Genomic DNA, 27,019 nt, shown 5'->3' with positions numbered 1-27,019 from the left:
GTTCAAAGCCTCTCTACAACAGCATCTGACCTCTCTAAAGACCCCACTGGCTGCAGAGTAGAGATAAGAATTGGGAGACGGTGGTGGCAAATGCCGGAGGTGGGGAGACCGATAAGAGATGATGGTTAGACATAGAAAAAGAAGATGATTCAGGACACGGGTGGACCCTAAGAGCTGCTGATCCATTAGGTGGAAAGGATGAAGGAGAGGGTGCATTTACCAGCGAACCCCAGGTTTCTGGCGTGGGTGGATGGACGTGTAGACGGGCAGTGCCATTTCTGTAGACACAGAATGCAAGTTCTGTTTAATGAGTGAGTGAATGAATGAATAAATACCTGAATAATGAAGGGATCCCAGATGGAATAGCTAATGAGTTCCCCATCACTGGGAGTATGCAAGTAGTGGCCAGAAAACTGTCTAATCTGGACATGTAGAGAACACTCCTGACTGGACAGGGAGGTCAAACGAAAGGCACTCAGTAAATATATGACATGCAGGAATGATGATCACTGCCACCTCTGTGATCCAGGGCCTCCCAGGCACCTGTTGGGAGCTTGGTAATGAGTTACCAGTGTAGGAATGCAGGATGGGGGAAATACTCAAACCCCATTCAATTTTCTTACATTTCTGTTTGAGTGTATTTTAGAGTGTACATTGCAATATGAGTTCATAAGTAAACATATTGGGTATATGTAATTAAAATTCTTTTACTCAGAGGGATACGCAATCACAAAAGCTTGGACACCACACTCATCTACAGGCCGAAGCCCCAAAGTAGGTGCAGCAGAAATAGATGGAAACCCCCAAGGCTTCCCATTGCCCACGGCAGTGTCCCCGAGGAAACCCAGGGTTACTGAAGTTGTAACAAAAGAGAGAGCTGTGCAAAAATCCCTCAGTTGTTTATTATACTGTACAGAAAAGACAGGTTTACACTGGGCATCCTCTCTCCTTGTGTGTGAAATACTCCCTCTTTACAAAGTAACAGCTCTTTGGGGCTTTCACGGAGCAGAAGTTGTTTATTAAAGTATCAGCACGACCCCCGGGCGGCTCCCCTCCTGCGGAATGACGGATGCCCCGACCACGTGGTCCTAAATGACACTAAGAGCCGGGCTGCGATGCGGCTCTGCTCACGGGGACCGAGACCACGCCCACTGGTGCGAGGGCCACGCCTTGCAGAGCGCAGTCTCCTTTCGCTCCACTCACAGCAGGTGTGTGGTTTAGCTTCATGCTAACACTGAGCGGTCCCTCCTTCTTCTTCCCTGTTTCCTTTTTCCAGCTACAAGTGCGTATGTTTATCGGAGGCAGAGGGCTGTGGCTGGCAGGGGGGATAAAGCTGGGACGGGGAGGGCATCTGTTTTGACCCTTCTTGCTTCAAAGTCTGGAGCTGGCTCGGTGAGGATTTACGGGCCCTTTGCCGCCCACATCCTGGTCCTTCAGGCTCCATCCTCCCGGATCCCGTTCTGTGTGCGGAACAACCCCTCATGTATATGTAGCAGTATATGTAGCACCGTTGGTTTGCAAAGTACTTCTGTGCTGGTTCCTTCCTTTGATCCTCACAACCTCGCGTCACAGGGGAGGAAACTGAGGCAGGGACGAGGCGATGTGCAACTAGTCCTCGGTGGAGCTGCGGCATCGCTCCTCCGCCCGTCCCCGCACTCACGAGGCTCTGCTTGCCCACGCGCTGGGACCGCCTTCCGGCCAGTGCTCAGCGCTCCGTGCAAGCTGGCCGCTCTCCGAGGGGCGGCTGCGCTCTGCCTGCCCTCCCTCTCTGCCCAGCAGGCGCCGAGCTAGGGCTTATCGGGTTGTTCCTGTCCGTTGGCAAGGGGAGTGACGGAACCCTCATCTCCAGGGTCTCACCGGGGCTCTCAGAGGCTCACCTTCTTCAGTCTGAGCAATCATCCTCCGGAGGCCTAGCCGAGTGGGTTAAGGAGACCCCAGGGAAAAATTCAGCCAGGCCCGGCCTGTGCACTCAGCCACCACACTGAAACTGGGGTGCTGGTTCTGCCAGAGATCGGAGCTGTCCTGCTGTGGCAGGGGGGACATCACATGGGAGGAAAGCTCAGTCACCCTGGCCCTGCCCCTGGCCCCTCCACTCTTGGGAAGGAGCAAACTGGCCCAGGGGTGGGAGCAAATAGAATGACGACGCTGTGGTGTTCGGGGTCACCCCCTCCTCACAGCTGTGCTCCCTGCAACATGGGCAGGGATCACGCTCCTGTGTTCACTGCAGAACCGACCCGCTGCCCAAGGTCACACCAGGGATGACTTCCATGCCTCGTTAGGCACATCCCTAGGAGCCATTGTCTGGGAACCCTCACACACATTCACCGTAGCCTTGGTCGCTCCTGCTCACTGGCTGCTCCCCACCCACCTTGGCAACTTGTGAATCTGCCGTTCCACCGAGATGGAGGTCCGCAGCGTGCCCATGGAGCTCTCCACCAGGCTGGGCTGCGCCATGCAGCCCCCCTTCTGGCACAGTCGCTGGTACACCTCCCGGGATTTCTTGCGGAAGCGCTTGCCCACGATGGCGTACACCAGTGGGTTGAGGCAGCTGTTGCTGTAGGCCACGTAGCTAGAGATCTGCGTGAAGACGTCAACGACATGCTCGTCCCAGCAGCTGGAGAGGACACCCAGGCGCAGCAGCGTGTCCAGGAAGGTGCTGATCTGGAAGGGCAGCCAGCAGATGACGAACAGCAACAGCACGGCCAGGACCAGCACGGTGGCCTTCCTCTCTGTCTGGATCTCCTTGAACTTCTGCATCTCGTTGTTGCGAAGCACCTGCATGATCTGCACCGTGCAGAAGGTGATGATGCTCAGGGGCAGGAGGAAGCCCACGAAATTCAGGAGCATGTTGGTGAACACCTCCCAGGTGCGGGACGGGTAGATGATGACGCAGGCGGTGACGTTGTGGCCCTCGTCTGTGTAGTGCCTCATGGTCCGGAAGGCCAGCATGGGGGAGCTCAGGAGCAGTGCGCACCCCCAGATCACCAGGCTGTAGAGTTTGGCCCAGCGCACGCCGCGCATCCGGCCCACGGACATGGTCTTCACCAGGGCCAGGTAGCGGTCGATGCTCACCAGCATCAGGAAGCAGATGCTGCTGTACAGATTCATGTAGGCCATGGTGTTCACCACGCGGCACAGGGCCTCCCCGAAGAGCCAGTCGAAGTTGTTGGCCATGGTGATGGCATAGAAGGGCAGCCCGCAGGCCAAGATCAGGTCGGCCACGGCCAGGTTGCCCAGGTAGATCTCTGCCACCGTGCACCTGCTCTTGTGCAGGCAGAAGACGCTGAGGACGAAGATGTTCTCGATCACCGCCAGCATGAACAGGACCCAGAGGAAGGGGGCCTGGATGGTGTTGAGCCAGCCCCACAGCTCGGGGTGCGAGCAGCTGCTGCCCTGGCCCGGGGTGCCGTTGACAGCAGACAGAAGGACTTGTGAGGTGCTGTTGAGCATTTCAGCGCTGAAAGAAAGTGGAAAAGAGGCGGTTACACCTCAAGATCGCAAAAGGAAGGAGAAACAGTGGATGCAGAAGGAGAGGGGCAATCGGCGAACAGCTCCCAGAAGGCGAAGCCTGGGTGGAACTTGGGCCCCTTCTGCGGCCGGCCGTGCTCAGAGACTCCGTTCGGCGCACCTGACTCCCCCGCGCCTTGGGGAGGCGCCTCTGCTCCGTGGGCCTAAAGGCACCGCTCCTGTTCTCTCTTGGCTCCACCGGGGTGTTTCCTTGGCCAGCGTCCATCTCCAGAACTAACAAGCGCGAGCCTTGGACCCTGGACCTCCTCGAAGCTTCCACGGTGGGAGGATACATAGTGCATTCCTTCCTTATCGCGTGGGCCCTTCCCAAAGGAGCGGGTCATCTTCCAGCCTCTCATGCACTGGCCGTAGGTAATTAATTTATTAGGACGGAACAAGGACATCGTGCCAAACAGAGATTCCAGCCTGGCTGGGAGACCGCGGCCCTTTCCCCCACGCCCTTGCTCCTTCTGGCAGAGGGGCGCATCGGGCTGTGCCCTCCGTCAGCAGAGCCTTGAGTGACCAGCGGTTACCTGATGGGGGGGGCAGGGTTTGGGAGCTGGACTGTCCTCCTGGGTTCAAATCCTGGCTCATGCATTAGCTGTGCGACCTTGAAGAAGTTAATTAACCTCTCTGAACCGCAATGACCCACCTTGTAAAAATAGGAATAACAAAATCTACGCCTCAGGCTTGTGGCGAGGCGCTAAGGCAATGAGCACAAAGCCCCAAGCACTGCACTTGGTTCAGCAGAACATTAACAGTTATTCCTTTTGTCGCGAAGCTGTTAAAACAACCCGTGTTACACTCGAACACCACTGTTCGCATGTTCTTGCTCCAGCGCTGAGCCGTGGCTCCTTCTCTCACCCGTGGGTAAGACGCAGCAGGCGGGCAGTTCACTTTCTAGAAGTGCCGCTGCTGGGGCTGAGTCACCTCTGCCTTCGGCACAACGGCCTGGGTTTGCTTCAAAAGACATGGGTTCCAGCCCTGGCTGTGTGGCCTTGGGCACATTGCTCGACCTTTCTGAGCTCCCATTTTGTTTCCTTTGCCTTGCATGGCTGTTGCAAGATCCCAATGGAAGAGTGGGTATGAAGACACACAGAAAAGCTTCCAACAGCTTGGGCAGGACGAATTAGGCATTTCCCTAGCGCTGGGTGGTGTGGGGGAGGGAAGGTGGAGGGATAGGGGCATTTCCTGGGCAGTGGATTGTTGGCAGGCTCAGGGGCAGGAATGGAGCCGCACGTCCTGGGAAGGAACTTGCTGATTGCTCTGGGATTTCCCAGGAAAAGCCCCTGTTCCTGGAGCGGCTGGCGTCTTTGAGGGGCCAGGCTGCGGACCTGTGGCTGACGTGCATCAACGTGTCTACCCTGTGCATGAGTCTGGAGTGTCTTCTCTGTGCTAAGTTCCACCCGGGCTGGACCCAGAGGGGACACCAGTGTCCCCTGTCCTGGCTGTGGCCCACGATCTGATGAGTGCCAGGGGTAGGACGAGGGGCGTGGGACACGGCCTTGGGGGAGGGGGAGGGGGAGGAGGGGAGATGCGCCTCTGCAGCTGGGTCTCCAGGGATGCGGAGACCAGACAGAGAGGACAGACCAGGCAGAGGCGCAGAAGTGGGGAGCCGCTGGTGTGTTCCGGAAGGTGGACGAGATGTTAGAGGTGGGAAGGGGCAAGAGAGCAGCTGCACAGGGGTGAAGGACAGTCACCACCGGTGCTGAGCAAGTGAGATTCGCCCCCGAGGGCTTTAAGAAGTGAGTGACGGGCAGGAAATATGCTCTGGAAGATTCTTCTGGGGCATTTCATATGTCCAGAAATTCGCTAGGCCTCCTTCAGAAAGTGGTCTCTTCCTCTTTCAGTGAGCACGTTGCTCCCAGCCCGGTGGCGGAGGCCATGACAGAGCGTGACATCGAGACTGGGTCAGAAAAGGCATTGCAGCTGCCTCCTCGGACCGTTGGGTTGTTCACTCTGGGGACACCAGCCACCGCACTGTCCTCACACACGGCCTCCTGGGGGAACCAGCTGGCCACCTGCGTACATTCGGGTCCCCAGTCATTAGTCTTCCTGCCGAGGCCCAGACATCATGGAGCAGGCTGGGCCCCGCTCCCCTTTGTCCCCTCAGGACTGACCTTCCCCTTTCCCTCCTTCTACTTGGGACAAATGCCCCCACATTCTCTCTCGAGTGCCCTGGCCTTCCAACAGATGTCAGCCACGTGTGGGGACATCTGTCTCCAGGGCCACCTGCAGCACCTCTGTGTGATTCTTTGGGTGCTGATTTCGGAGTGTCACTGTCTTCATGTCCAAGCGCATCCAGGACGGCTCACGTCCGCCCCCGGACAGTGCCTCTTCCTGCACCGCCTTCCCACACCCACAGAACCGCCCACTGCCTCTGCCCCTCAGGCCTCGGGCGTTGGAGCGCGGGCCTCAGCAGCCCTCGGAGCTGCTGTCTTGCACTTAACATTGCCTTGTTGCTTCAACTGCTGCCCAGGAGGCGAGGATGCCCTGTCCTGGGTGTTCTCAGGGTGTACCGCCCCCCAAACATGGTAAACTGAGGGATGTCTTTGACGCACCTGACGGAGGCCGTGGTGGGTAGCAGGTCTTCATGATCAGACAGGTAATTTGGTCTCCTCCAGGCCGAGAACATCTGGACTCAGAACGGGCGTGAGGCAGGCCTCACCTGTGCTGCACGAAAGAGAAAGCGGGTCAGATGGCCGGCGGGGGAGCGGAAAACAGAGGCCAGGGAAACGGAGCCTTTCACCCGGCGCGCTGGGGACACAGGGACGAGGACGGGCACAGCCTCTGCCCTCCAGGAGCTTGTTTAGTGGAGAAGCCAGATTGTACTCAGATAGTCATCAAATAATTGAACACGATGTAAGTGCCATGAAACAGAACACAAAGTCCCACGACAGACATGACACGGGGCCTAGAGCAGCCTGGGGCAGGGGGTGAGTGGACATTTGTCACGAGACCTGAGGGCGAGCAGGAGTGAACTGGGTGAAGCAGGGTGGTGGAGAGGGGGATGTCTGGGCAGAGGAGGAGCAGAAGCAAAGGCCCTGAGGCAGGAAGAAGCTGGGTGTGAATGTGTTAGGCCCCGGTGGCTGCTGGGGTGGGGGGCTGGGATGTGGTGGGTGGAGTCGGGGAGCAGAGTGGAAGCAGGACACTGGTTAGGGGTGTGCCCACTGGGTTCCGCAAGGGATGGGGAGCCTGGGGAGGATGGGCTCCAGAGCTGCTCAGAGACTCCAACTGACGTGTCCGGTGCAAGGATGGAAGTGAAGGGGTCGGGGTGAGGGTGAGGAAGGGCCAAGGACTCCCCACCCCAGGTGCTGCCATCCCGTGAAGGGAAGAAGGGGTGGGCTGGCTTGGAGAAACTGCATCACTGCTGAGATTTGCACCTGTTCACCTTGAGGGCTCTGTGACGGCAGGTGTGGGTGTGAGCAGCCGCGGGCCCAGCGTGGGTCTGGAGCTCAGGGCAGGGCTCTGGGCGTGAGGACGGCTCGCCTTGACCTGATGGACACGAAGTAGGACGGCAAGGAGCTTAGAGCCCGATGAGCGACGGGACGGGTGAGCCTGTGCAACCCTGTGGCTGCCGCCCCACGCGCCTCGGGTGCGGAGCCGGCCTCGCCTATGTCTCCGGGGGGAAAGGTGTAAGCCCAGTGGGGTTTCCGCGGACAGAGCCTTTCCCTGGCCTCCGCACTGGCACCTGCGCTGTCCAGGGAGGCGGCGTGGCCGTGAGCTTGCCTTACGAGGGGCAAGTGGGGTGGGTGACCTGTCCCAGAGGGGAGAGTCCTTCCAGACCTGGAAGTGGGGCTTAAACATCCCCCCACCCCCCACCCCTCTGGTGCCAGACTTGGAGCTCGCTCCAGGATCCTACGGACCTCTCGCCCCGGCCTGGAAGGTGTGCACAGCTGGGCGCGTGAGTGCCGGTGCGTGAGGACGTGGTGCAGCCCGATCGCCCACCCCGATCGCCCACCCTGATCGCCCACCCCGATCGCCCACCCTGCCTTCAGCCACTCAGCAGGAGCCGGCAAACCCGCCAGGCTCCCAGAGGCCCAGCTGTCCTAACGCGCGCATGGGAGGTGCAGATAAGGCCGTGGAAATTTGTTCAGGAAATTGGAACCCATTAGGGAAAGAAAAGCCCGACTTGGTAAGCAGGAAACATGGGGAACACTTTCAAAATCACAGGAGCCCCCAGCAGAGCTGAGGTCGGGATTCAGAACCTGCGGGATGGGGAGGGATGGAAGGAGCAGCTGAGCCCTCTGATCCTTCAGGGGGGGCTCTGGGGAGGGGGAGAAAGACCTGCAGACTGCCTTTCTGCGGGGCCCTTCCTGCCCCATGGAGAGAAAATTCAGTTGGGGGTCATGTGTTCGAATCATTCATTTCTCAACAGCCGTTATTGAGTGCGTTTGGGTGCTGAGATTCGGGGGGGAAGAGAGGAGTCAAGCTTCCCGGCCCCCAGGGGGCTCCTCTCTGGTCGAGGGCCCTCAGCCTGCCGGCAGCTTCTCCCATTTCCTCCCGGCCAGTGACAGCGGTACCGGTACCGGTGACTCGGCCTCCCAGCTTGGCCAGGAGCCCAATGTCTCCTCGCTGAGTGCCTGGCTGGGTCTGCCCGGCTGGGTGCTCCCAGACCTGGCCTAATCAGCCTAGCTGGATCCCAATTGCTTGCTAATGGCTGTAAACATTGCTCTCATTTTCAAAACAAAGCTGAGGGCCCTTATCTCTCCAGATGTCCAGAGACCAGGAGGCGTCAGGCCCTCCAGAAGTGGAATCTGGGCCGTCTACCTGTTTCTCTGCATCAGCTTCGGAGGCCTGTGGGTGCCTGCTCTGGGGAGGATCTCGGTGTGGAGCTGCTGAGGTGCTCCAGGGCCCCCTCCCTGCGCACCCCTGCAGGGACCACACTGGGCTCTGCCTTCTGGCTGCCGTAGGGTTTGGCCTGCGGGGGCTCCAGTAGGAGGCTGAGGGCGGGAGGGGGGACAGGAGGGGCGTGGCTCTCAGCTCCCTCCCAGGGAGCCTCCAGGACTGGCTACCAGGGGTCCTGTGGAGGCTGGAAACTGCCACCCCTCTCGCTAGCTCGAGCCTCTAGCAGGGCGGGAGAGTGGAGCGGGGCCTTTGCTGTGCCGGCTGGGGGTGCCCCGCGAGCTGCCTGTGCCCTGTCAACAGACCCTCTAACATCCTCTTCGAATTACCCAGTTTGAATGTGCCCTCCCTTTCCTCCTGGGACCCTGACTAACGTACCCTGGGATTACACAATCAGATGTCAGAGTATTATTCAGGGGCTTTGAGGGGGGAGCGTGGCGTGGCGTGGTGGGCACGTGGGCACCGGGCGGTGTGGTGGTCAGGGGTGCAGCACTGTGTGCGTGAGTAAGTCCCTTTGTCCCCGGGCCTGGTTGTCCACCGAGCCGGGATGGGCCCCTGCCCCCACACGCTCTGGTCGTCACAGCGGCGGGGTCGGGGTGGGGGGGTAAGGTGATGACTCTGAGCTGGTCTTCCCCTCATTTTTCAAACCGATGCTTTGGAAGGAACACAACATTCCGACTGACTCGTACACTGCCGTCCCGGGTCCTGTCCAAGAGGACTTACTTCACATGTTTCCCTCCTGGCTCACGTCAACACTGGACCTCGGAGCTGTCGGGAGTAAATTCCACTTCAGGCTGAGCCGGCGCTCACTGTACTTTCAGACCAAGACCCACGTCCGAGGGGCTCGGGCTGTGGCCACCACAGACGACCGCAGCCGCTGCTCGGCCCGGCTCACCTCGTATGGAGCACCCGACCTTGCAGCCACGGCCGGCCTTGTGCTTTGTGGCTGCATGTTCGAGCCCTGGGCTACTTCTCAAAGTGGGGGTTGTGGACTGGAGCCCCATTGTTAGTCTCAGGGGGCTGGCATGTCTCCGACACCTCTCTGGTATCTGTGATTTCCCAGCAATGAGCAGGTCCCTGCCTGGGCTGGCCCCCCAAATCTAGTCCTACCTTATTGCGTTGTTTATAGTCAATGCTAAATACAACAGTCTATTGTATTTTTTGTTGTTGTTGTTAATCCTCACCTGAGGATAATTTTTTCCGTTGAATTTTAGAGAGAGTGGAAGTGGGGGAGGGAGGGAGAAAGAGAAACATGTGACATGTGAGACACAGCCCGAGGCAGAGTGGGGGACACACCCCGAGGCAGAGTGGGGGACACAGCCCGAGGCAGAGAGTGGGGGACACACCCCAAGGCAGAGTGGGGGACACAGCCCAAGGCAGAGTGGGGGACACACCCTGAGGCATTTCCTGGAAACATGTGTCACAAACCGAGGCCCAGCCTTACGGGCTCAGAAGCCAGACCAGGAACTGAGACCCCTTCTCTATCCCACTTCTATTTGGGGGTTAGTGTGAAAATAGCCCCCACCTCCCAGGGCCGCTGCGGGGCCCAGATGATCAGTGGTGTCACCTGCATGAAGCACGTGGTGACCGTGCTCCAGGACATGCGCCGCTCTTCCAGCCCCACCCGAGGGGGCCCGTCCGCTTCGGCCACACCTGCGTGGGTTTAGGGGGAGTCCCTTCCACGTGGCCTGCCCTCCCGCTCACACACCCGCTAAGGTTTCCAGACAGTGTTTTCGCAGCTGCATGGAGAGACACACGTGTCTCTGGGACACCCTTGCCCCGCCAATCCAGGGGAGCCCCTGAGATCACCCCGTTCCATCCTCAGGCCCCGGGTGGGTGTGCTCCTTGTGCCGGTGCACCCCTCTCTCCTGATGGCTGTGTGTGTGTGTGTCCGTCTGTCCCGTTATAGCCAGGCTCCTCGGAGGGAGCCTGTTTATTCCTCTTTCCACCCTCCACTGTGCTTTCTGTGCGTCCTAACCTCTTAAAAACAGCTGCTCTATGACGAAGTCAAATCCCTCAGACCACCCAGCCAGCGGAGTCAGGGCCAGCGCTAGAAGCACTGAGCTCTCCGAGTCACAGCTCAGGACCCCCTCCCAGCACCTCCCGGAGTAAAGCTTCCCGTACAGTCTGATGGACGGATGGCTGGGTGAGGATGCTACTCCTAGGTGCTCGCAGAGGTAACGTCTGGCCACAGCCACCACTGGGGGCGGGGCCTGCGACCCAGCCTGGGCCTCCAGAGCAGGGGGAGGTGTGGCCTCAGCAGCTTCCGAGGGTCCTTCTCTCCTCCCCCCCCCGCCCCCCCCCCCCCCCCCCGGAGACCTCAGCTGTCGGGGGCAGGGACGGGGCGTTGGGAAGTGAGGCAGCTGGAGGGAGGTCCAGTTCCACCTCTGCCCGCGCAGGGGGCCCTCCCAGCGTCTCCACACTTCGGAGCCTGGAATGTTTTGGAAACATTTACGGGGCAAGCGGGGGAGCCTGGAGGAGCAGAGTCCCTCACTCAGCCTGCTCTCCCCGGCAGAGGTCAGAGCATGCTCCCTGACCCAGCTCCCCTCGGGACGGGCTCCTTGTGTTTGTCTTCGCCCTGACTGTGGGTGGGCTGCTCTGTTCAGCACAGCTGTTTCTTCTCTCCGCACTGGGCCTCGTATTTTTCCTGAATGAGCAACTTTGGCTGACATCCTGAGACCACTCCTTCCCCTTAAAAAACTAACATCTCCCTTTTCGTTTGAAAAGAGAACATGACCACAGTGAAGAGCATTGAAAAAACATTAGCGTCTCCCAGAGTCCTGTCCCTGATCACAGCTCCTGGTGTATCCGCATCCGACGTCCTTCCTCCCCTGCCCCTCTACGTGGGACCTCCTAGCAAGGGAAGTTTCCCTGTTCCATGGTTGTCATGGCACCTTAGAAAAAGGCATTGTATTTGTGTATTGTTATTTACAAAGCCATTTCTTCATTCCAATCTCTCTGTATGTAATACATTTCACAGCGAGCCAACCACGTGGGCCCACACCTGTTCCCCAAGGACATTTCCACGTCCCCATCACCCCTGCCTTTGCCCGGGCTGTGCCCTCTGCCTGAATGCCCTTCCCCCCTTCTGCCTGCTGAAATGGAGACCAACTCAGCTACGTTTACAAACCCTTCCCTGGTGCCTCCCCTAAGTTCCCTGCAACTTGGGCAGTTTTATGTGTTGACGTGGCTAGGCAACAGCCCCGGTTATTCAAACTAACAGATCTAGCTGTTGCTATGGGGCATTCTGTTCCTTAAACATTTTCTTATTTTTTTTCCTCCTTTACTGATTTTTTTAGAGAGAGAGGAAGGGAGAAGAAGAGAGATAGAAATATCGATGAGAGAGAACACTGATTGGCTGCCTCCTGCGTGCCCCCCCACTGGGGATCGGGCCCACAACCTGGGCATGTGCCCTGACCGGGAATCGAACCAGCGACCTCTTGGTGCATGGGTCAACGCTCAACCGCTGAGCCACACCGGCCAATATGGGGGCATTTGTAGATGTGATTAAACTGTATACTCAGTTGATTTGAAGTGAGGGAGCTGAGCCTCTGTGACCTGGGTGGGCCTGGTCCAATCAGTTGCAAGGTTAGAGCAGAACCCGGTTTCCAGAATGGGGTGGCTTCCATTCCTGCCTGAGCGTTCTGGCCCTCTCGGAGTGGCCTTCCTGATGGGGTTTGGCTTGTCCAGCTGGCCCTACAACCACTTCACAATGAATCCCTTCATACGTATCTCCTATTGGCTCTTTTTTTTCCGGTTGAACTGCCTTGAGCAGTCTCATTCTCTCCCTCTCCTTCCCCTCTTCCTTCCCCGTGATGTTTATTTAGGGCAGATTGTTAGAGTTGCTTGTGTTGCTTCTCCCTTTCTCTGTTGAGTACCTGATACCTAGTAGGTGCTCAATAATAGAGGTCAGAGTGATGGATAGAGGTCAGGGTGATGGATAGAGTCAGGGTGATGGGTAGAGTCAGGGTGATGGGTAGAGGTCAGGGTGATGGGTAGAGTGGGTGAAGAGGTCAGGTGATGGTAGGTCAGGGTGATGGTAGAGTCAGGGTGATGGGTAGAGGTCAGGGTGAGTAGAGTCGGGTGATGGGTAGAGGTCAGGGTGATGGTAGAGGTCAGGGTGATGGATAGAGTCAGGTGAGGGTGGTCAGGGATAGATGGGTATAGAGTCAGGGTGGGCATGGTAAGTCAGGGTGATGGTAGAGGTCAGGGTGATGGGTAGAGGTCAGGGTGATGGGTAGGTCGGTGAGGGTCAGGGTGGACGTGTGATCGTAGGTCAGGGTGATGGGTAGAGGTCAGGGTGATGGGTAGAGGTCAGGGTGATGGGTAGAGTCAGGGTGATGGGTAGAGTCAGGGTGATGGATAGAGTCAGGGTGATGGATAGAGTCAGGGTGATGGATAGAGTCAGGGTGATGGGTAGAGGTCAGGGTGATGGGTAGAGGTCAGGGTGATGGGTAGAGTCAGGGTGATGGATAGAGGTCAGGGTGATGGATAGAGTCAGGGTGATTGGTAGAGGTCAGGGTGATGGATAGAGTCAGGGTGATTGGTAGAGGTCAGGGTGATGGATAGAGGTCAGGGTGATGGGTAGAGGTCAGGGTGATGGATAGAGTCAGGGTGATGGATAGAGTCAGGGTGATGGATAGAGGTCAGGGTGATTGGTAGAGGTCAGGGTGAGTCTTATCTCCCTTGTCTGCCCAGCGCACACACTGGAAGGGTAGAGGCAGAGGGAAATGGAAGAAATACGGTGAGCCCTGCCTGCTACATCCTCAAGACCGCACTGTGTGGTCGGTGCATTATTATTCCCATGTCTCAGATGAGAAAGCAGAAGCTTAGCAAACTAAGCCAAGATCGTTCAAGCTCACACGACTAGGCAGCTCAGATTCAAACCCAGGTCTGCCTGCCCAGGTCCAAACTCCAAGCCTGGTTCCTGCGGGAGTGGCCTTTGAGGGCTTGGTCCAGGGCACAGGTGGCCAGGGGTCTGGGGGCACTCCCTGGACTTGCTGGGGACAGAGCCGAAGGGCGATCCTAATGAAAGCACGGGATTCTTGTCCCAGACCCTGTCCTCCTTCCTCCTTCCTTCGGCCCTGACACCTGTTCCTGGGTTCAGCCGACAAGGTCCTGGAACAGTAGCGTGGGAAGGGCTCTTGGACCCCCTCAAGTTACAGAAATGGACATGGAGGCCCAGACATTCTCCCAGGACACACAGCCGGTGAGGGGCAGAGCTCAACCTGAACCCAGGTCTTGGAACCCTGGTACCCAGGCCCCCTGTTTGTTCTTATCATCCCGCAGCCGTCACCACGCTGGGTGGAAGACAGTGCCGTGTGTTAATGTCATGACTGTAAACACGGTTAGAACCGAACTCCACGCCCGCAGCCCGTGCGAGGGCGTGGTGGGCACCCCGAACCTCCAGGGAGCTGCCTTGGATTGATCGCAAAGAGGTCTTCTTTCCACCTCCCTGCCTGCTCCCGGCTCCGGTCCTCAGCATGACATAATTTATAAGGGGGGGGGGGCATAGAAATTCATGCAAGAGACCAAAAGCCGGGGGAGGCACTGGCCCTGCGGGGGGAGGAGAGGGCAGCTGGCCGGAGGCCTCCACCACGCTGGCTGTTGGCCCAGCTCCTTGGCCACACACAAGTGTGTGCTGTGACCTTTCGTCACCCAGCCTAGTTTACAAAACAAGGGGAGGAAGACACAATAAACGGGGACTCAGAGCCAGCTGCAGAGAAAAAACAATCCTCAGGGCACAAAAATATTTGGGATCTAAAGACTCCTCACAAGATGCCCTCGGCTCTGAAGAGACCCCTCCCACTGCTCCCTCCCGGGAGGGGCCTTCCCGCCCAGCCGTCCACCCCTCCACCCATCAGTAAACCTATACTCCCGTTGGCCATGCTCAGTATGAGACATAGCAGACATGGTGAGCAGGACAAAAGAATCGGGACGTCAAGCCACCGTCCTAGTGCCATCTTTTAAGGACCGTCTCAAATGTCACCTCCTCTGAGAAACCTTCCCTGACTTCTCAGCCGGCAGAGATCCCTCCTTATCTGAGACACTGTAGCAAAGAGGTGGATGGAGTGTTGTCTGGGCATCAGAGCCCCGGGTTCTAGTCCTGCCTCCATCGCTGAGTACCAGGCACGACCTTGGGTAAATGCCTCGGCATCTCTGGACCTTCCCTTCCTCACTGGGAGAATGAGTAGTTGTAACAGATGATTCTGGAGACGTCTGCACCACCGTGTCCCGAAAGAGAAAATAAGCTACCATGGGGAAGCAGTGAGCTCCCCATTCGAAGAAGCATGCAAACAGAAGCAACGGGTTTGGCATATTGTGTTTCCAGCGTTCACGTCCTCTCCCACTGGCATCCAAAGACTCTGAAGGAGGTGGGCAGAGTGAGTCAGTCTTAGCAAGTTCCCCTTCACTGGGAGTGGCACAGCTGGGGAGTCTCCCTGCCCCCCTGCCCTGCTCCCCAAAAGATCCAAGGATCCCAGGTCCTGGCCCCACCATGTCGGGCCCGCCAGAGTCAAAGCCACAGTCAAGTCAAAGCAGACATGTGACCACAGCCCTCTGCCCAATGCGCTGCGGAAAGTGGAGCTCGTTGGAATCCAGGGAGTCAACCTTCAGAATCCCAGAGCTCTGGTCCTGCCAAAGCGCTACCTTTCCTGGGGAGCAGTGGGCAGGGAGCCTGTTTCTTAGAGCTGGTCTGCTGAGAAGGGGTCTGGACCTTCCCAAGACCCGAGAAGCAGAGAGGATGGAAGAGTTGGCCCCGAGCCCCCAGCACAGGCATTCACATCATGCCCGGACTCAGGAGCCAGGCAGAGCTGGACCTGTCTTGATTTGTCTCCCTGGATGACTGCAGGCAGCTGACTTAGCCTCTTGGTGAAATGGGGGTAACCTTCCCTGTGAAGGAAGGGGAGATGCAGGGAGGAGGGCATGAAGGGAGGGGCAGGGGAGGCGGGGAGATGGTTCCAGAGGGCTGAAGCAACTGTCCTGCTAGGGGCCTGTTATGACTATGTTGCTGACCAAGGGTCAGACAGTGATTTATCCACGTCACAGACTCATACACGGGGACCCGTACGGTCACTCCCAGAGCCACCAGACAGACAAAAGAACCAAAAAGAGCCAACTTGTTTGTGACCAATTGTAAACGGCAGACCCTGAGGAAAGGCCTGGAGTTTGGGGCTCAGGAAGGGCTCAGACCCCCTCCCCCACCCTACCTAAGGGGTTGCCTTCCCAGAGCCTGGGGGCTCCTCATCTCCAAGGTCTGTCCCTGCTGGGGCTCCCAGAGAGGTGGCCTAAGGCCCAAAGTCAGTCCGAGGCCAGGGCTGCTGTGAGGGCTGGGAGGGGACCGGCAGACCTGGCTCTGTGCCCGGCTCCTGGCTCCTTTCTGAAACTCTGCTTCCTCATCTCAAGGCAGGGGTGGTCATGGCGTGCACCCCAGGGTTGTCGTGAGGATGCAATGAGATGCCCGGCTCCGGGGCTGGCGCGGAGCCGCGTCCACCCGTGGCAGCTGCCCTCAGAGTTACTGTTGTTGTTGTTAGATCTGTACTGGGCCACTGGCTCAGCCTGTGCCTTTGAGCAGGGGGCTCTCCCTCTGCACCTCAGTTTCCTCATCCGTAGGGTGCAGGGGGGGAGTGCATGGACTATTTTGCAGTGTCCTTCAGCTAAGACAGTCTGTGCTTGGCGGCTTTCTAAATCCGTCTGTTCTGGTGTCAGGGTGGGCCTCACCCTTGTGGTGACTCTCTATTAGTCCATATTTCAGTCATCGGTGTTCGCACACGCATGCAAACACAGGCATACACACAGACACACACAGAGATACACACAGACACACTCAGACACACGCACAGACATACACACAGACACACACCCAGCTACACATAGATACACAGACATACACACAGACACACACACAGAGATACACACAGAGACACACAGACACACACACAGATACACATAGACACACTCAGACACACACACAGACCCACACAGACACAAACACAGGTGTACGCACAGATGGACACAGACGGACACACAGACACACAGACATACACAGACACACACAGACACAGACACACAGATGTACACATAGACACACGCAAACATACACACAGACATAGACATACACACAGATACACACAGACACACAAGACACACAGACACACACAGAGACATGCACACAGACACACATAGACATACAGACTTATGTACACAGAGACATATAGACACACAGAGACATACACACAAACATAGAGACACAGACACACAGACACAGACATACAAACATACACACACGTATGCTCTTCTTTTTCTGACTCCCATCCCCATCACCGCACTGTCAGTCCCTAAGGCATAGACGAGGGTCTTTGCTTTTCCAGGTCCCGGTCCTGGCACAGAGTAGCTGATGATTTAATGTTTGCTGAATTGCACTGTTCTCTGCAGTAGTGAGTTCCCTGTCACTGGAAGTGTTCAAGCACAGTCTGGGCAATGCTTTTGGTGTATTTGGACCAAGACTGCTTAAATTCTCTGGGTGTGAGCCCTTGGACTATATGAGGCTGCCCCATCCAACGCCACGGCCCCTTGCCCCTCGGTCTGTCTGGTTCTAGACACAGATATTAAACAGGTACCATCTGCATGTCAGGAGAGTCACAGACCTGGTCTCCACGAATTCCCCTGGCAGCACTGTAGGAGGGTCACACCAGGGTGACCCGCCCTACTTCAGGTTGAAAATGAAGTCCAGATAGGTCACTAGCCCCAGGGCCAGGCAGCTGTGACCTGCGGGGCTGGTCTGGGCCCACCAATGTCTACACTGATTCTCCCCCAGCCTGCCTTCCTGCTGGGCGGGCGAGCGCTCCCTCTGCGCCTACCCCTACCCCGCAGAGGAGCAGCCCAGGCTGGGAGGCAGCCCCGCGGGGTGCAGGGTCCCTGGGGTGAGAGTTTCTGGGGCTGAATCAAGCGGAAAGTTCCCACCTCCTGAGCCGGGGAGAGAACTTCTGACGTGCACGAGCTTGCCAGTCTCCTTGCAGTTCACGGTTTGGGGACCAGAAACAAAAGCCTCTGAGGTGCCCCGCTCGGCCCGCGGTGACTCAGTGCCAGGCGAGTGCCCAAGCTGCGCACCTTCCCACACACTCCGCTCCGAAGCCTGGCGCAGGGGAAAGGGCATCCTGTTTCCGTGCCCACTGCCAGGCCCCTTCACCTCTCTGAGCCGCCTTCCTTATCAGTGAAATGGGAGAGGTTATTAGTAGGTGCTCAGTCAACACTGGGCATTATTGCCATGGGCCGGGGTTTATGGCTGGTGAGACGCCAGCTCCCGTCTCCAGCCTCGGGCTGCCGGGCCGATTCCTGCAGGAGCCCCCGGAGCCAAGACAACAGAAAACAACCCGGACAGCAAGGGCTTGCGCGCCAGTCACGGACTCCCGGAGCAGGCAGGTGGCAGCCACATGTCTGCTCTGAATAGGGTCTCGCAGGGGAGGGTGGAGTCGCTTCCAAATCTGTCTTCAGAAAATTCAATTTTGGGATAATTTGGTGAAACAAATCAAAAACCAAAAAACAAAATGCCATTTCCTTCTTGGTTGGTATTTCTGAAAATAATCAGCAGGACAGGAAAATGGAGCGAGCTGCTTAGCATCTTTTAGGTGAGTGGGGAGGGCGGCGGGAGGGAGAGCAACCCCAGTATTTTGGACCGGGGAACTGGCTAAATATGTGGAAAATGATGCTCCAAAGAATTCACCAAAAAAGAGAGAATGAATACATCCAGCTGGTGTGGCTCAGTGGTTGAGCATCGACCCAGGTACCAAGAGGTCACAGGTTCGATTCCCGGTCAGGACACATGCCCAGGTTGTGGGCCCGATCCCCAGTGGGGGGCATGCAGTGGGCGGCCAGTAGATATTCTCTCTCATTGATGTTTCTGTCTCTCTCCCTCTCCCTTCCTCTCTCTCTAAAACTCAATAAAGAAAAAACAACAGAGATAGAATACTTCTGACACAATGTCAAGTGGGAGAAAGCCGGGCACTCAATTGTATGCAGAATGGGGTAAGGCAAGTCGGAAGGCAAGTACCACATTATTACTCCTGGTGTTGCCTTGGAGCACGGGACTCTGGGCTGCTTTTCTGGGTTTTGTTTTTTAATTTTCTGATTATTCTTTGTAGCAGCTTCCACATTTTCTATGAAGAACATGTATTACTTTTATAATACAAATATTTGAATAAGCCAAGTGTTTTCTCTGATTTTTAAAAACTAGGGAGCGAATGATAGGTTCGCTTATGGAACACACATAACCAGCCAACTCGTGCTCCAAGAAAGAGCTTGCTTACATTAAAAACGGGTAAATATTTGCACAAGCATGTTTTCACTGCAGAGGAAATTTTAAGTATTTATGCGTGTTTCTTTGATGATTTTTTGTCTGACCCAAGCCCATGTCCTGAGCAGGTGGACTTGGGGAGCTTCTAGCCACCCGGGAAAAAGCACGCAGGTGAGTCGCCTGCCGCACAGGGGAGCTCGGATGATGAGATTTCCTGCTGCAGCCACTCGTCGTCACAGAGTGTGAACTGAATTTGGGGTCCCAGTGAGACAGAGGAAAGGGACAGAAGCAGCTCCTTCCCCAGGCTCTGTGGCCTGGTTGAAGTCTTGGGGTGGTGTTACGCCGCGTTGAGCCCTTTCACGTAGGAGCATGTTTCTCCCTGTCTCCCTCCCGAGTCTGCTGATGCCCTGTGGGGTCGGTGCATTTGCTGCTGCAGGAAGCCCGAAGCCGATTTTTCTTCCTTGATAGGATGCCCAGTGCTCTCCCCGGTCTCCCCACTCCTAGCTTATCTGGCTATTCCCCTCACCCCCCTGCCTGGCCAGTGTCGGAACAGAGCCTGCGTGACGGACCAGACCGGCGGTGTTCAGATCCCGGCTCTGCCATTCATTAGCAATGTGACTTTAAGGAGTGGCACCTCTCTGAGCCTGGGTCCCCCCACCTGTAGGACAAGGAGCATCATCCCCAGTATGCAGGCTGTGGCCAGGACCCAGCCGATCACCCCTGGCCCTCAGGACCTCCCGAGCCCTCAGCTCCATTCCCTGCCTCAGGAATAACAGTCCCTCTGCTATCCCCAAATCCACAAATTGCCCTGTGCAGTGACTGCCCCAGGTGACCCCAGTCCCTCAGCCACACCACCACAGTCCAACCACAACCACCACAGACTCTTGGAAGAAATTCCTTGCAAGGAGCATCCCCGTGACTGATATTTATCCTCACAGTAAACCATGTGCCCATGGCTGGGGCATCCGAGGTGTGCAGGTGGGTGGTTTGCATCCAGGCAGGGGGCAGGCTCCCAGCAGCATCTCCAGCCCCCTCCGCTCACTCAGCAGCCAGGCAGTCTCCGCACGGATTCCTGTCTGACTTCACCTATCCGGGCAGGCAGTGTCCTCGGGGGAACACCCAGGCGGGCCCCCACCCAGCTCAGCCTCTGATTAGCCGCCTCACCTCTGGAGACCATTTCTCCGCTCTCACGTGGGGACCCCGCCCTGCTTAACAGGTTGATCAGAGCAACAGTTGGGACAGTTTTGGGTGGCACAGCCGCCCAGAGGTGGGGCTGAGACATACTTCCGTGTGGCACCGGGCAGTCCCTGTGCCCTGCCTACCCCACTGCACTCCCTGCCCTCTGTGGGCACACCCTCGCTTTACCTGGGCCCGGGACCCTCAGGAGAAAGAACTTGAAACCTGTCCACAGAGACAATTCAGACATTCTAGACGTGTCACAAGCTGGTTGTGGGGCATGCAGGCATAGAGAGGCAGTGTGTGTGTGTGTGTGTGTGTGTGAGAGTCAGGGCTCTCCGGAGAAACAGGACCAATAGGGTGTGTGTGCGTGTGTGTGTGTGTGTGTGTGAGTCAGGGTTCTCCAGAGAAATAGGACCAATAGGGTGTGTGTGCGTGCGTGTGTGTGTGTGTGTGTGTGTGAGTCAGGGTTCTCCAGAGAAACAGGACCAATAGGGTGTGTGTGCGTGCGTGTGTGTGTGTGTGTGTGTGTGAGTCAGGGTTCTCCAGAGAAACAGGACCAATAGGGTGTGTGTGTGTGTGTGCGCGCGTGTGTGTGAGAGTCAGGGCTCTCCAGAGAAACAGGACTAATAGGGTGTGTGTGTGTGTGCGTGCGTGTGTGTGTGTGAGAGTCAGGGCTCTCCAGAGAAACAGGACCAATAGGGTGTGTGTGTGTGAGTCAGGGCTCTCCAGAGAAACAGGACCAATAGGGTGTGTGTATGTGTGTGCGTGCGTGTGTGAGAGAGTCAGGGCTCTCCAGAGAAACAGGACCAATAGGGTGTGTGTGTGTGAGTCAGGGCTCTCCAGAGAAACAGGACCAATAGGGTGTGTGTATGTGTGTGCGTGCGTGTGTGAGAGAGTCAGGGCTCTCCAGAGAAACAGGACCAATAGGGTGTGCATACATACGGGTCCTGCACTGGCGGCGGGGATGGGCAGATGGCTAAGAAGAGGCCCTGGTCTCTGAGGGGAGCTCACAGGCTGGCAGGGGGACAGACACACCGATGACCACAACAGAGTATGACTAGTGCTGTCACTGAGGGGTCACAGGCAGTTGCAGGGGCACCAGGGAGGGACCTAACCCAGCTGGAAAGGGGTATAAAGGGCTTCCTAAAAGGGAGACCCCTTCCTCTTGAAGGATGAGTAAGAATAGGGCACGGGGAGAAGCTGGAGGAGAGAGAAAATGCATTGTAGACACGGAACAGCACGAGCGGAGGCCCAGAGACTCGGAGCCTGGTGTGCTTAGCTCGCTGGGTGACTCAGCTTGTCCTCACTTTCAAGTTGCCTTTTCCTTTTTTCAGAGGAGTCAGGCCCTCAAACATGGTTTCAAATGCACTGTTGGATGTTCCTGCTTTAGGCCTGGGAGCTGTTCTCTCTTTTTTTAAATCCTCACCTGAGAATATTTTTTCATTTATCTTCAGATAGAGTGGGAGGGAGGGAGAGGGAGACATCTATGTGAGAGACACACCCATTGGCTGCCTCCCGCATGACCCCAGTCAGGGCTGGGGACGAATCACAACCGAGGTACGTGCCCTTGACCAGAATCGAACCCGTGACTCCTTGGTCCACAGCCCGACGCTCTAACCACTGAGCCAAGCCGGCCAGGGCTGTTCCGTCTTTACGGCACTTTGCAGTGCTACCACAAACTCGTGTTATAGTTCGACCCCCAGAGTTCAGTGTGGGGAGGGAGCTGCCTTTTCCCTCCCTTACGTGGGATTTTCTTCCCAGTGAGCACGTGAGAAGGCGTGTGTGTTGGGGAAGCGGGTGTCCTTGTACATCTACTCTGAGAAAGTTCTTCCTGCCTGTGTGACCGGCTCAGCTCCTCCTCAAGGTCTGCAGGTGCAGAGCAGGTCTCACAGTCAAATCCTGTGGGCCCATCCGGGGGGCAGGCTGCAGGAAAGAGCAGGTGCTGGGGCTGCGTGCGGGTGGGCACTCTGGGCCCTGGTGGGCCCAGGCTTCACCTGAAGGGCTGCGCATGACCAGATGGGAGGTTCGAGTTCAGCCTGGCCAGAGCTGCCTGTGTTACTAGAGAATCTGGGAACGTGAACTTTTATGGGAAGTATTTACATTTTTAAATATTGACTCTTTAAAAAAAATACTGGTGGTTAAATACATAGCACATCTGTGAGCATGTTGGTCCCTGGGCTCCCGCTGAGACCGCTGTGTAAAGGTAGAAGCAGAGATGGTGGAGCCCCAGGCATGGGCCGTGACCTGGGCAGGGGCTTTAGCTTCATGCTACCCACCTTTCTGTAGGTGAGGCAAATTCTGCTCAGGGACACAGGACGCTCCCAGGAAATGGGGACCAGGAAGCATGGAGACTTTTGGGAGGCTGATGGAAACCCCCAGGCAGGCAGCTCCTTCCCACACAGTGTGCCCATGTAAAGGCCGGGATGCTGAGCCCAACTGTGGCTGCCCGCCATTCTTGACCACCAGGTAAAGTGGCCACCCCTGGCTCTCTATCCATCATCTTATTGTAGTTCTCTGAACAGTACACATTAGTTCCTGCTACTCCTTTCTCCTCCCCTCTCATCAGAGAGCTGGCTCTTTTTTTTTCCTTGGATGGACTACTGATATTAATGCTTTGTTCTCTCTAATGAATCATTTAGTTTTGTCATCCCTCTTCTTTCTTCTACCTCTTTTTTCTTTCTTTTGTCCCTTTGTCCACTGTTTTTGTTCATTATTTAGCTTCTTAAATTAAACATGTCATTCATTTACTGGCCATCTTTATTGTTTAATAATTTAAAAAAATGAATGCTATGAGTTGTCCTATGAGTATGGCTTTGGCTGCCATTGTGAATTTGATCTGTAGCATTCTCCTAGTCAGTCACTTCTCAAATATCTATAATTTTAGTCTTGATGATCTCTGATGAAAGAGTTGTGAGAAAGAGCGTTTTCTAAAATTTTCAAGTGGTTTATGATGTTTAGTTTCTATGTTTGATGTTTGCTGCAGTAAGGTCAGGTAATGCAGCCTGTAAGAATTCTACATCTTGGATTTATTGATGTTTTATATATTTCTTAGAGTGTATGTTTCTTATAGAGTACAAAGTAATATAATTTACAATAAATGTAATATATTTTTATGTATACATACATATACTCTTCTCTTCTCTTCTAAAGGTTATCTTTCATTTTTTTAACAAATATGTTAAAACCTGTATCTACCTATTAGCTTCAAGAGTAGAACAATAACTTTTCTTCCAGGTACGATAAAATCTTTAGCACACTCTTTCTATCCCCCTCTTCCCATGTTTAGGTTTAGTTACAATAATGTGAGATTTTAGTTCCAGATTATTAACAATTTTTAATGTCTTTTCTATTTTAAGTATCCTTTCTAAACAGATATTAACCTTTATAATCACATTACCACCAATTTTTAGCCATACCTTAGAATGTGACTGGTTTCATTGATCACACTAATTTTTTCTGTACAACATCTTCCTTTTACTTGAATTATTTGATGGGATTAATCCCTCACCTTCCAACACTCTACTGACCACAGAGATCCAAGGCCCAAGGTGCTGGCGGTGGGAAGTTCGAGCCTGCAGGGAAGCGTGTCTGGGCTCCCATTGGCAACCCCATGGCACGTTGTCAAGGAACATGAGTGTGGGTATGCTGGGGTACCCTTTCTCCAGGAACCCTCAAGCCGCCGTGACCCCCACTGTGGGGCAAAGACAACACCTCTGATTGTCCCAGGCTCTTTTCCTGGCGCTGTCAGGTGGGAGCCTGGCTCCTGTTCCCTCTGCACCTGAGTCATCTGAGTTAACCTTCACCTTGGTCTCAGAAACGGGAAGGATGAACCCACTGAGCAGTTGGGAAGAGAAAGCCCAGGCTCAGAGAAGTTCTCTAGCCCGTAACAGTCAGAATTTGAACCCAGAGCCCATGTTTGTTCCTGCCCACCTTGTGCTGTGAAGGTTTGGGGGGCGGGGCTCACATTTTTCTAACCTCTAGAACCCGACAGATACCACTTTGATGACAGAGTCAAAAAAACACCCGAGTCCTTGGGTTTGTTCTGGAAAGTGAGTTTTGATGAAAGAGTTGAGGACATGTAGCTCAGAAAGCACCAGTGGAGAGTAGAATTGTGAGTCCAACCCCAAGAAATGGAAAGTGGGCCATTGTTCGGTGGGAGAGGAGTTTAACTTTAGTCTGAAGAAGACCTTTCAACAGCGCAGCACTCCCGAGATGGCGTGAGCTGCCTTATGGAGTAGTGAGCTCTCCATCCCTGGAAGCATGCGCACTGAGGTGGGTGCTCAGGGGTCAGCGCAGGCCTGGACTGGTGGGCATCGGAAGTGATGCAATTGGGTATCAAGTCTCAGTAAGTTCTGATCAATTGACTCATGGCCCTGAGACACTCCAAGTGCCTCGGACTCCTCAAAGCAACACCAGGCTTGCTCTGTGTGCTTCCCCCTTTTTTTCTTAAATACAATTTATTTTTTAGAGCAGTTCTAGGTTCACAGAAAAATTGAATGGAAAGTGCAGAGTTTTCCCATATTCCACCAGCCCCCCTCCTCCACACACAACCTCCCCACTATCAATACTACCCCCACCTCGGCCAGGTGGTGCATTTATGACAATCAATGAACCTACATCGACACGTCATCGTCACCCAAAGTCCATAGTTTACATTGAGTTCACTCTCGGTGTGGTACAGTCTATGGGTTGGGCAAATGTACAATGACATGTATCCACCATTGTAGCATTACACAGAATAGCTTTGCTGCCCTAAAAATCCTCTGTGCTTCACCCGTTTATCCCTCCCGCTCCCCAGCTCTGGCAACCACTGATATATATACATATTTTTTATCCTCACCCGAGGACATTTTTCCATTTTTTGTTCAGATAGAGTGGGAGAGCAAGGAAGAGAGAGAGAGAAAGAGAGAAACATCGATGTGAAAGGGACACATCGAGTGGTTGCCACCCGCACGACCCAACCAGGGCTGGGGACCAAATTGTAACTGAGGTACGTGCCCTTAGTTGGAACCGAACCCGGATCTCTCTGGACCACAGGCCAACGCTCTAACTGCTGAGCCAAACTGGCCAGGGCAAGCACTGATATTTTTATTGTTTCTATAGTTTTGCTTTTTCCAGAATGTCATATAGTTGGAATCCTACAGCATGTAGCCTTTTCAGTCTGGCTTCTTTCACATAGCGATATACTTCGTGTGCTTTCAAGTGCCTGCTCTGTGACCAGTGTCCATTTATCCATCCATCCATCCATCCATCCATCCACCCACCCACCCATCCACCCACCCATCCACCTATCCATCCATCCATCCATCCATCCATCCATCCATCCATCCATCTATATTTCTTTCCATCTGTCCATCCATCCATCCCTTCATCCATCTATTCATGACGGAAAGACCCTTCAGTCATTCAGCAAATACTGACTGGAGCCTGCTTTGGGGTAGGCATAGTTCTCAGTGCAGGACAGACAACTGTGAACAAACAGATAAGATCTCTGCTTTTATTCTGTAAACCAGAGTCCCTGGTGGGTCTGCAAAGCACCGTCCCCGGCCCCGGGTGGGCCCCTCCCTGACCATGAGGTGGCACCTGTGAGAGGGACAGACCTTAGCGTCACCCCCAGGCTCCCTCTGAACGTTCATCTAGACACAGTCTGCGGTCAGCAGAGGCCACGTGGCATAGCTATTTCCCCTGCTCGGTCTCATCAGTCGGCATCTCCTGAATCTGGTCTAATCCTAAATCCTCAGTCTCGCCATCCACACTCAATCATCCGAACCTTCCCCTGTTCATAAGTGACAGAGCCTGAGCCCCAAGGAGGTCGAGACATTTCCCCAGACACTGAGCAAAGGGCTTTCAAGGTTATGTCCTCGCCCTGAGACCCAGTCCTCATCTCTTCCGCAAGGGTCTCGGAGCACGAGACTGCTGGGGTGTGTGAGTTCAGGGTAGAACTGAGTTGAGACCCTGGGGTGCTGCCTGTGGGGTCAACAGGGGCGCCTTCTTGTTTTTAATGATTTCCACACCCCTTTCTCCTGGCCATTCCCCACCTGCCGGACTCCCGCTCCAGGCAGGAGGAAGACAGCAAACTCCTTGAAGCCGGTGGGGCTCCCATTTACAGGGTGTCCCCGTCCCCCCACTGCTGCCAGGGCCCAGAAGGGGGAGGGCAGTGTCCCTTGGAGCCTCAGAGAAGGAATTCCAGGTGGGGTTGGCCCCGGGGCCCCCGCTGCCCACACCCGGGCCAGAGCTCTCCCTTCCTGTGGTTGCAGGAGCCACAGGCAGCCTGTGACTCAGGGAGGCACATTCTAACCTGCCCGGAAGAGCCACGCCGTCATCCACCCCTGCGCAGGCCCGAGAAACTACCGCCCTCAGCAGCTCTAACAGCGACCGCGATGCTACGTGCGCGGCGTTTGCGGCATGAGCCCATTTCTGTCTTTGCAAACACCCTGCCGGGTCATCTTTGCAGCTCAAGAGATTGGGGGGAGCGGGGCAGAACGGGTCCAGAATGTCATGCAGGGAATGGAGACAGAGCTGGGACTGCAACCCAGGGCCGGATGCAGAGCCCTTCACTCCTGTCTTACACCAGGGCCGGGCTCGGGGGATGGAGGACAAGTAGCCCGTCTGAGTTAAAATCACCACCTCAGTGCCCATCAGCCAACATTTACGAACTTCCACCTCCGTCTGATTTACACCCCTGCCCCCTCGGGGAGCAGGCCAGCAGAGTACTTTGCACACAGAGAAACCAAGGCTCCGAGAGGTTAAGTACTGTGTCCAAGGGCACCCAGGGCCGGTGAGCGGTGGCGGAGTGTGCGTGAGAAGCCAGATCCAGGGGTCTAAACCCACACCTTAAACTGCCACACCTCTCCCGGGCTGAAGCTCTTGGTTCAAGGCGTCCACCCGGAGTACACAAGTCGAATCAATCTCTATCTCACAGCTCACACCAGTACACACACGTCGGTCGGTTGCTCTGATTCAGGGAGAAGACAAACCCGAAAGAAACAAGACAAGCCCTCAAGCCCTTCTGGTCACTTGTCAGGGCGAGGGAAGGAAGGGAACTTTTCCCAAACTCCCCGGGATCTGAGGGGAACTTTCGTCTCAGCCTGAGAGTCAGCCCCCGTGACACCTTCCCTCTGTGCGGGGACTGCCTGCTCTCCCAGCAAGGACAGGAGTCCGCCGGGCACCCACCTTGTCTGGAGGGAGCTGTGCGGG

The 27,019-nt window shown here is 55.7% G+C and overlaps 2 protein-coding genes across 2 annotated transcripts in view; both read right to left on the bottom strand.

The window, feature by feature from the left end:
- BDKRB1 (bradykinin receptor B1) overlaps positions 1-6,117 on the bottom strand; it is a 19,913-nt gene extending 13,796 nt beyond the window's left edge. The window contains exon 1 of the mRNA XM_036278493.1: positions 6,069-6,117. The gene's annotated coding sequence lies outside the window, so the exon portion shown is untranslated. The remainder of the gene's footprint in view (positions 1-6,068) is intronic.
- On the bottom strand, positions 2,347-27,019 carry BDKRB2 (bradykinin receptor B2). Its single transcript, XM_036278478.1, has 3 exons — positions 26,996-27,019; positions 6,069-6,180; positions 2,347-3,457 (listed from the first exon to the last, which is right to left on the bottom strand). The coding sequence occupies exons 2-3, from the start codon at positions 6,140-6,142 to the stop codon at positions 2,347-2,349; spliced, it is 1,185 nt and encodes a 394-aa protein (XP_036134371.1). The 5' UTR covers positions 6,143-6,180; positions 26,996-27,019.

The sequence above is a fragment of the Molossus molossus genome, unplaced genomic scaffold, assembly GCF_014108415.1.
Source record: "Molossus molossus isolate mMolMol1 unplaced genomic scaffold, mMolMol1.p scaffold_m16_p_1, whole genome shotgun sequence".
In the NCBI taxonomy this organism is placed as follows: Eukaryota; Metazoa; Chordata; class Mammalia; order Chiroptera; family Molossidae; genus Molossus; species Molossus molossus.
This window is presented reverse-complemented; position numbering and strand designations above follow the sequence as displayed.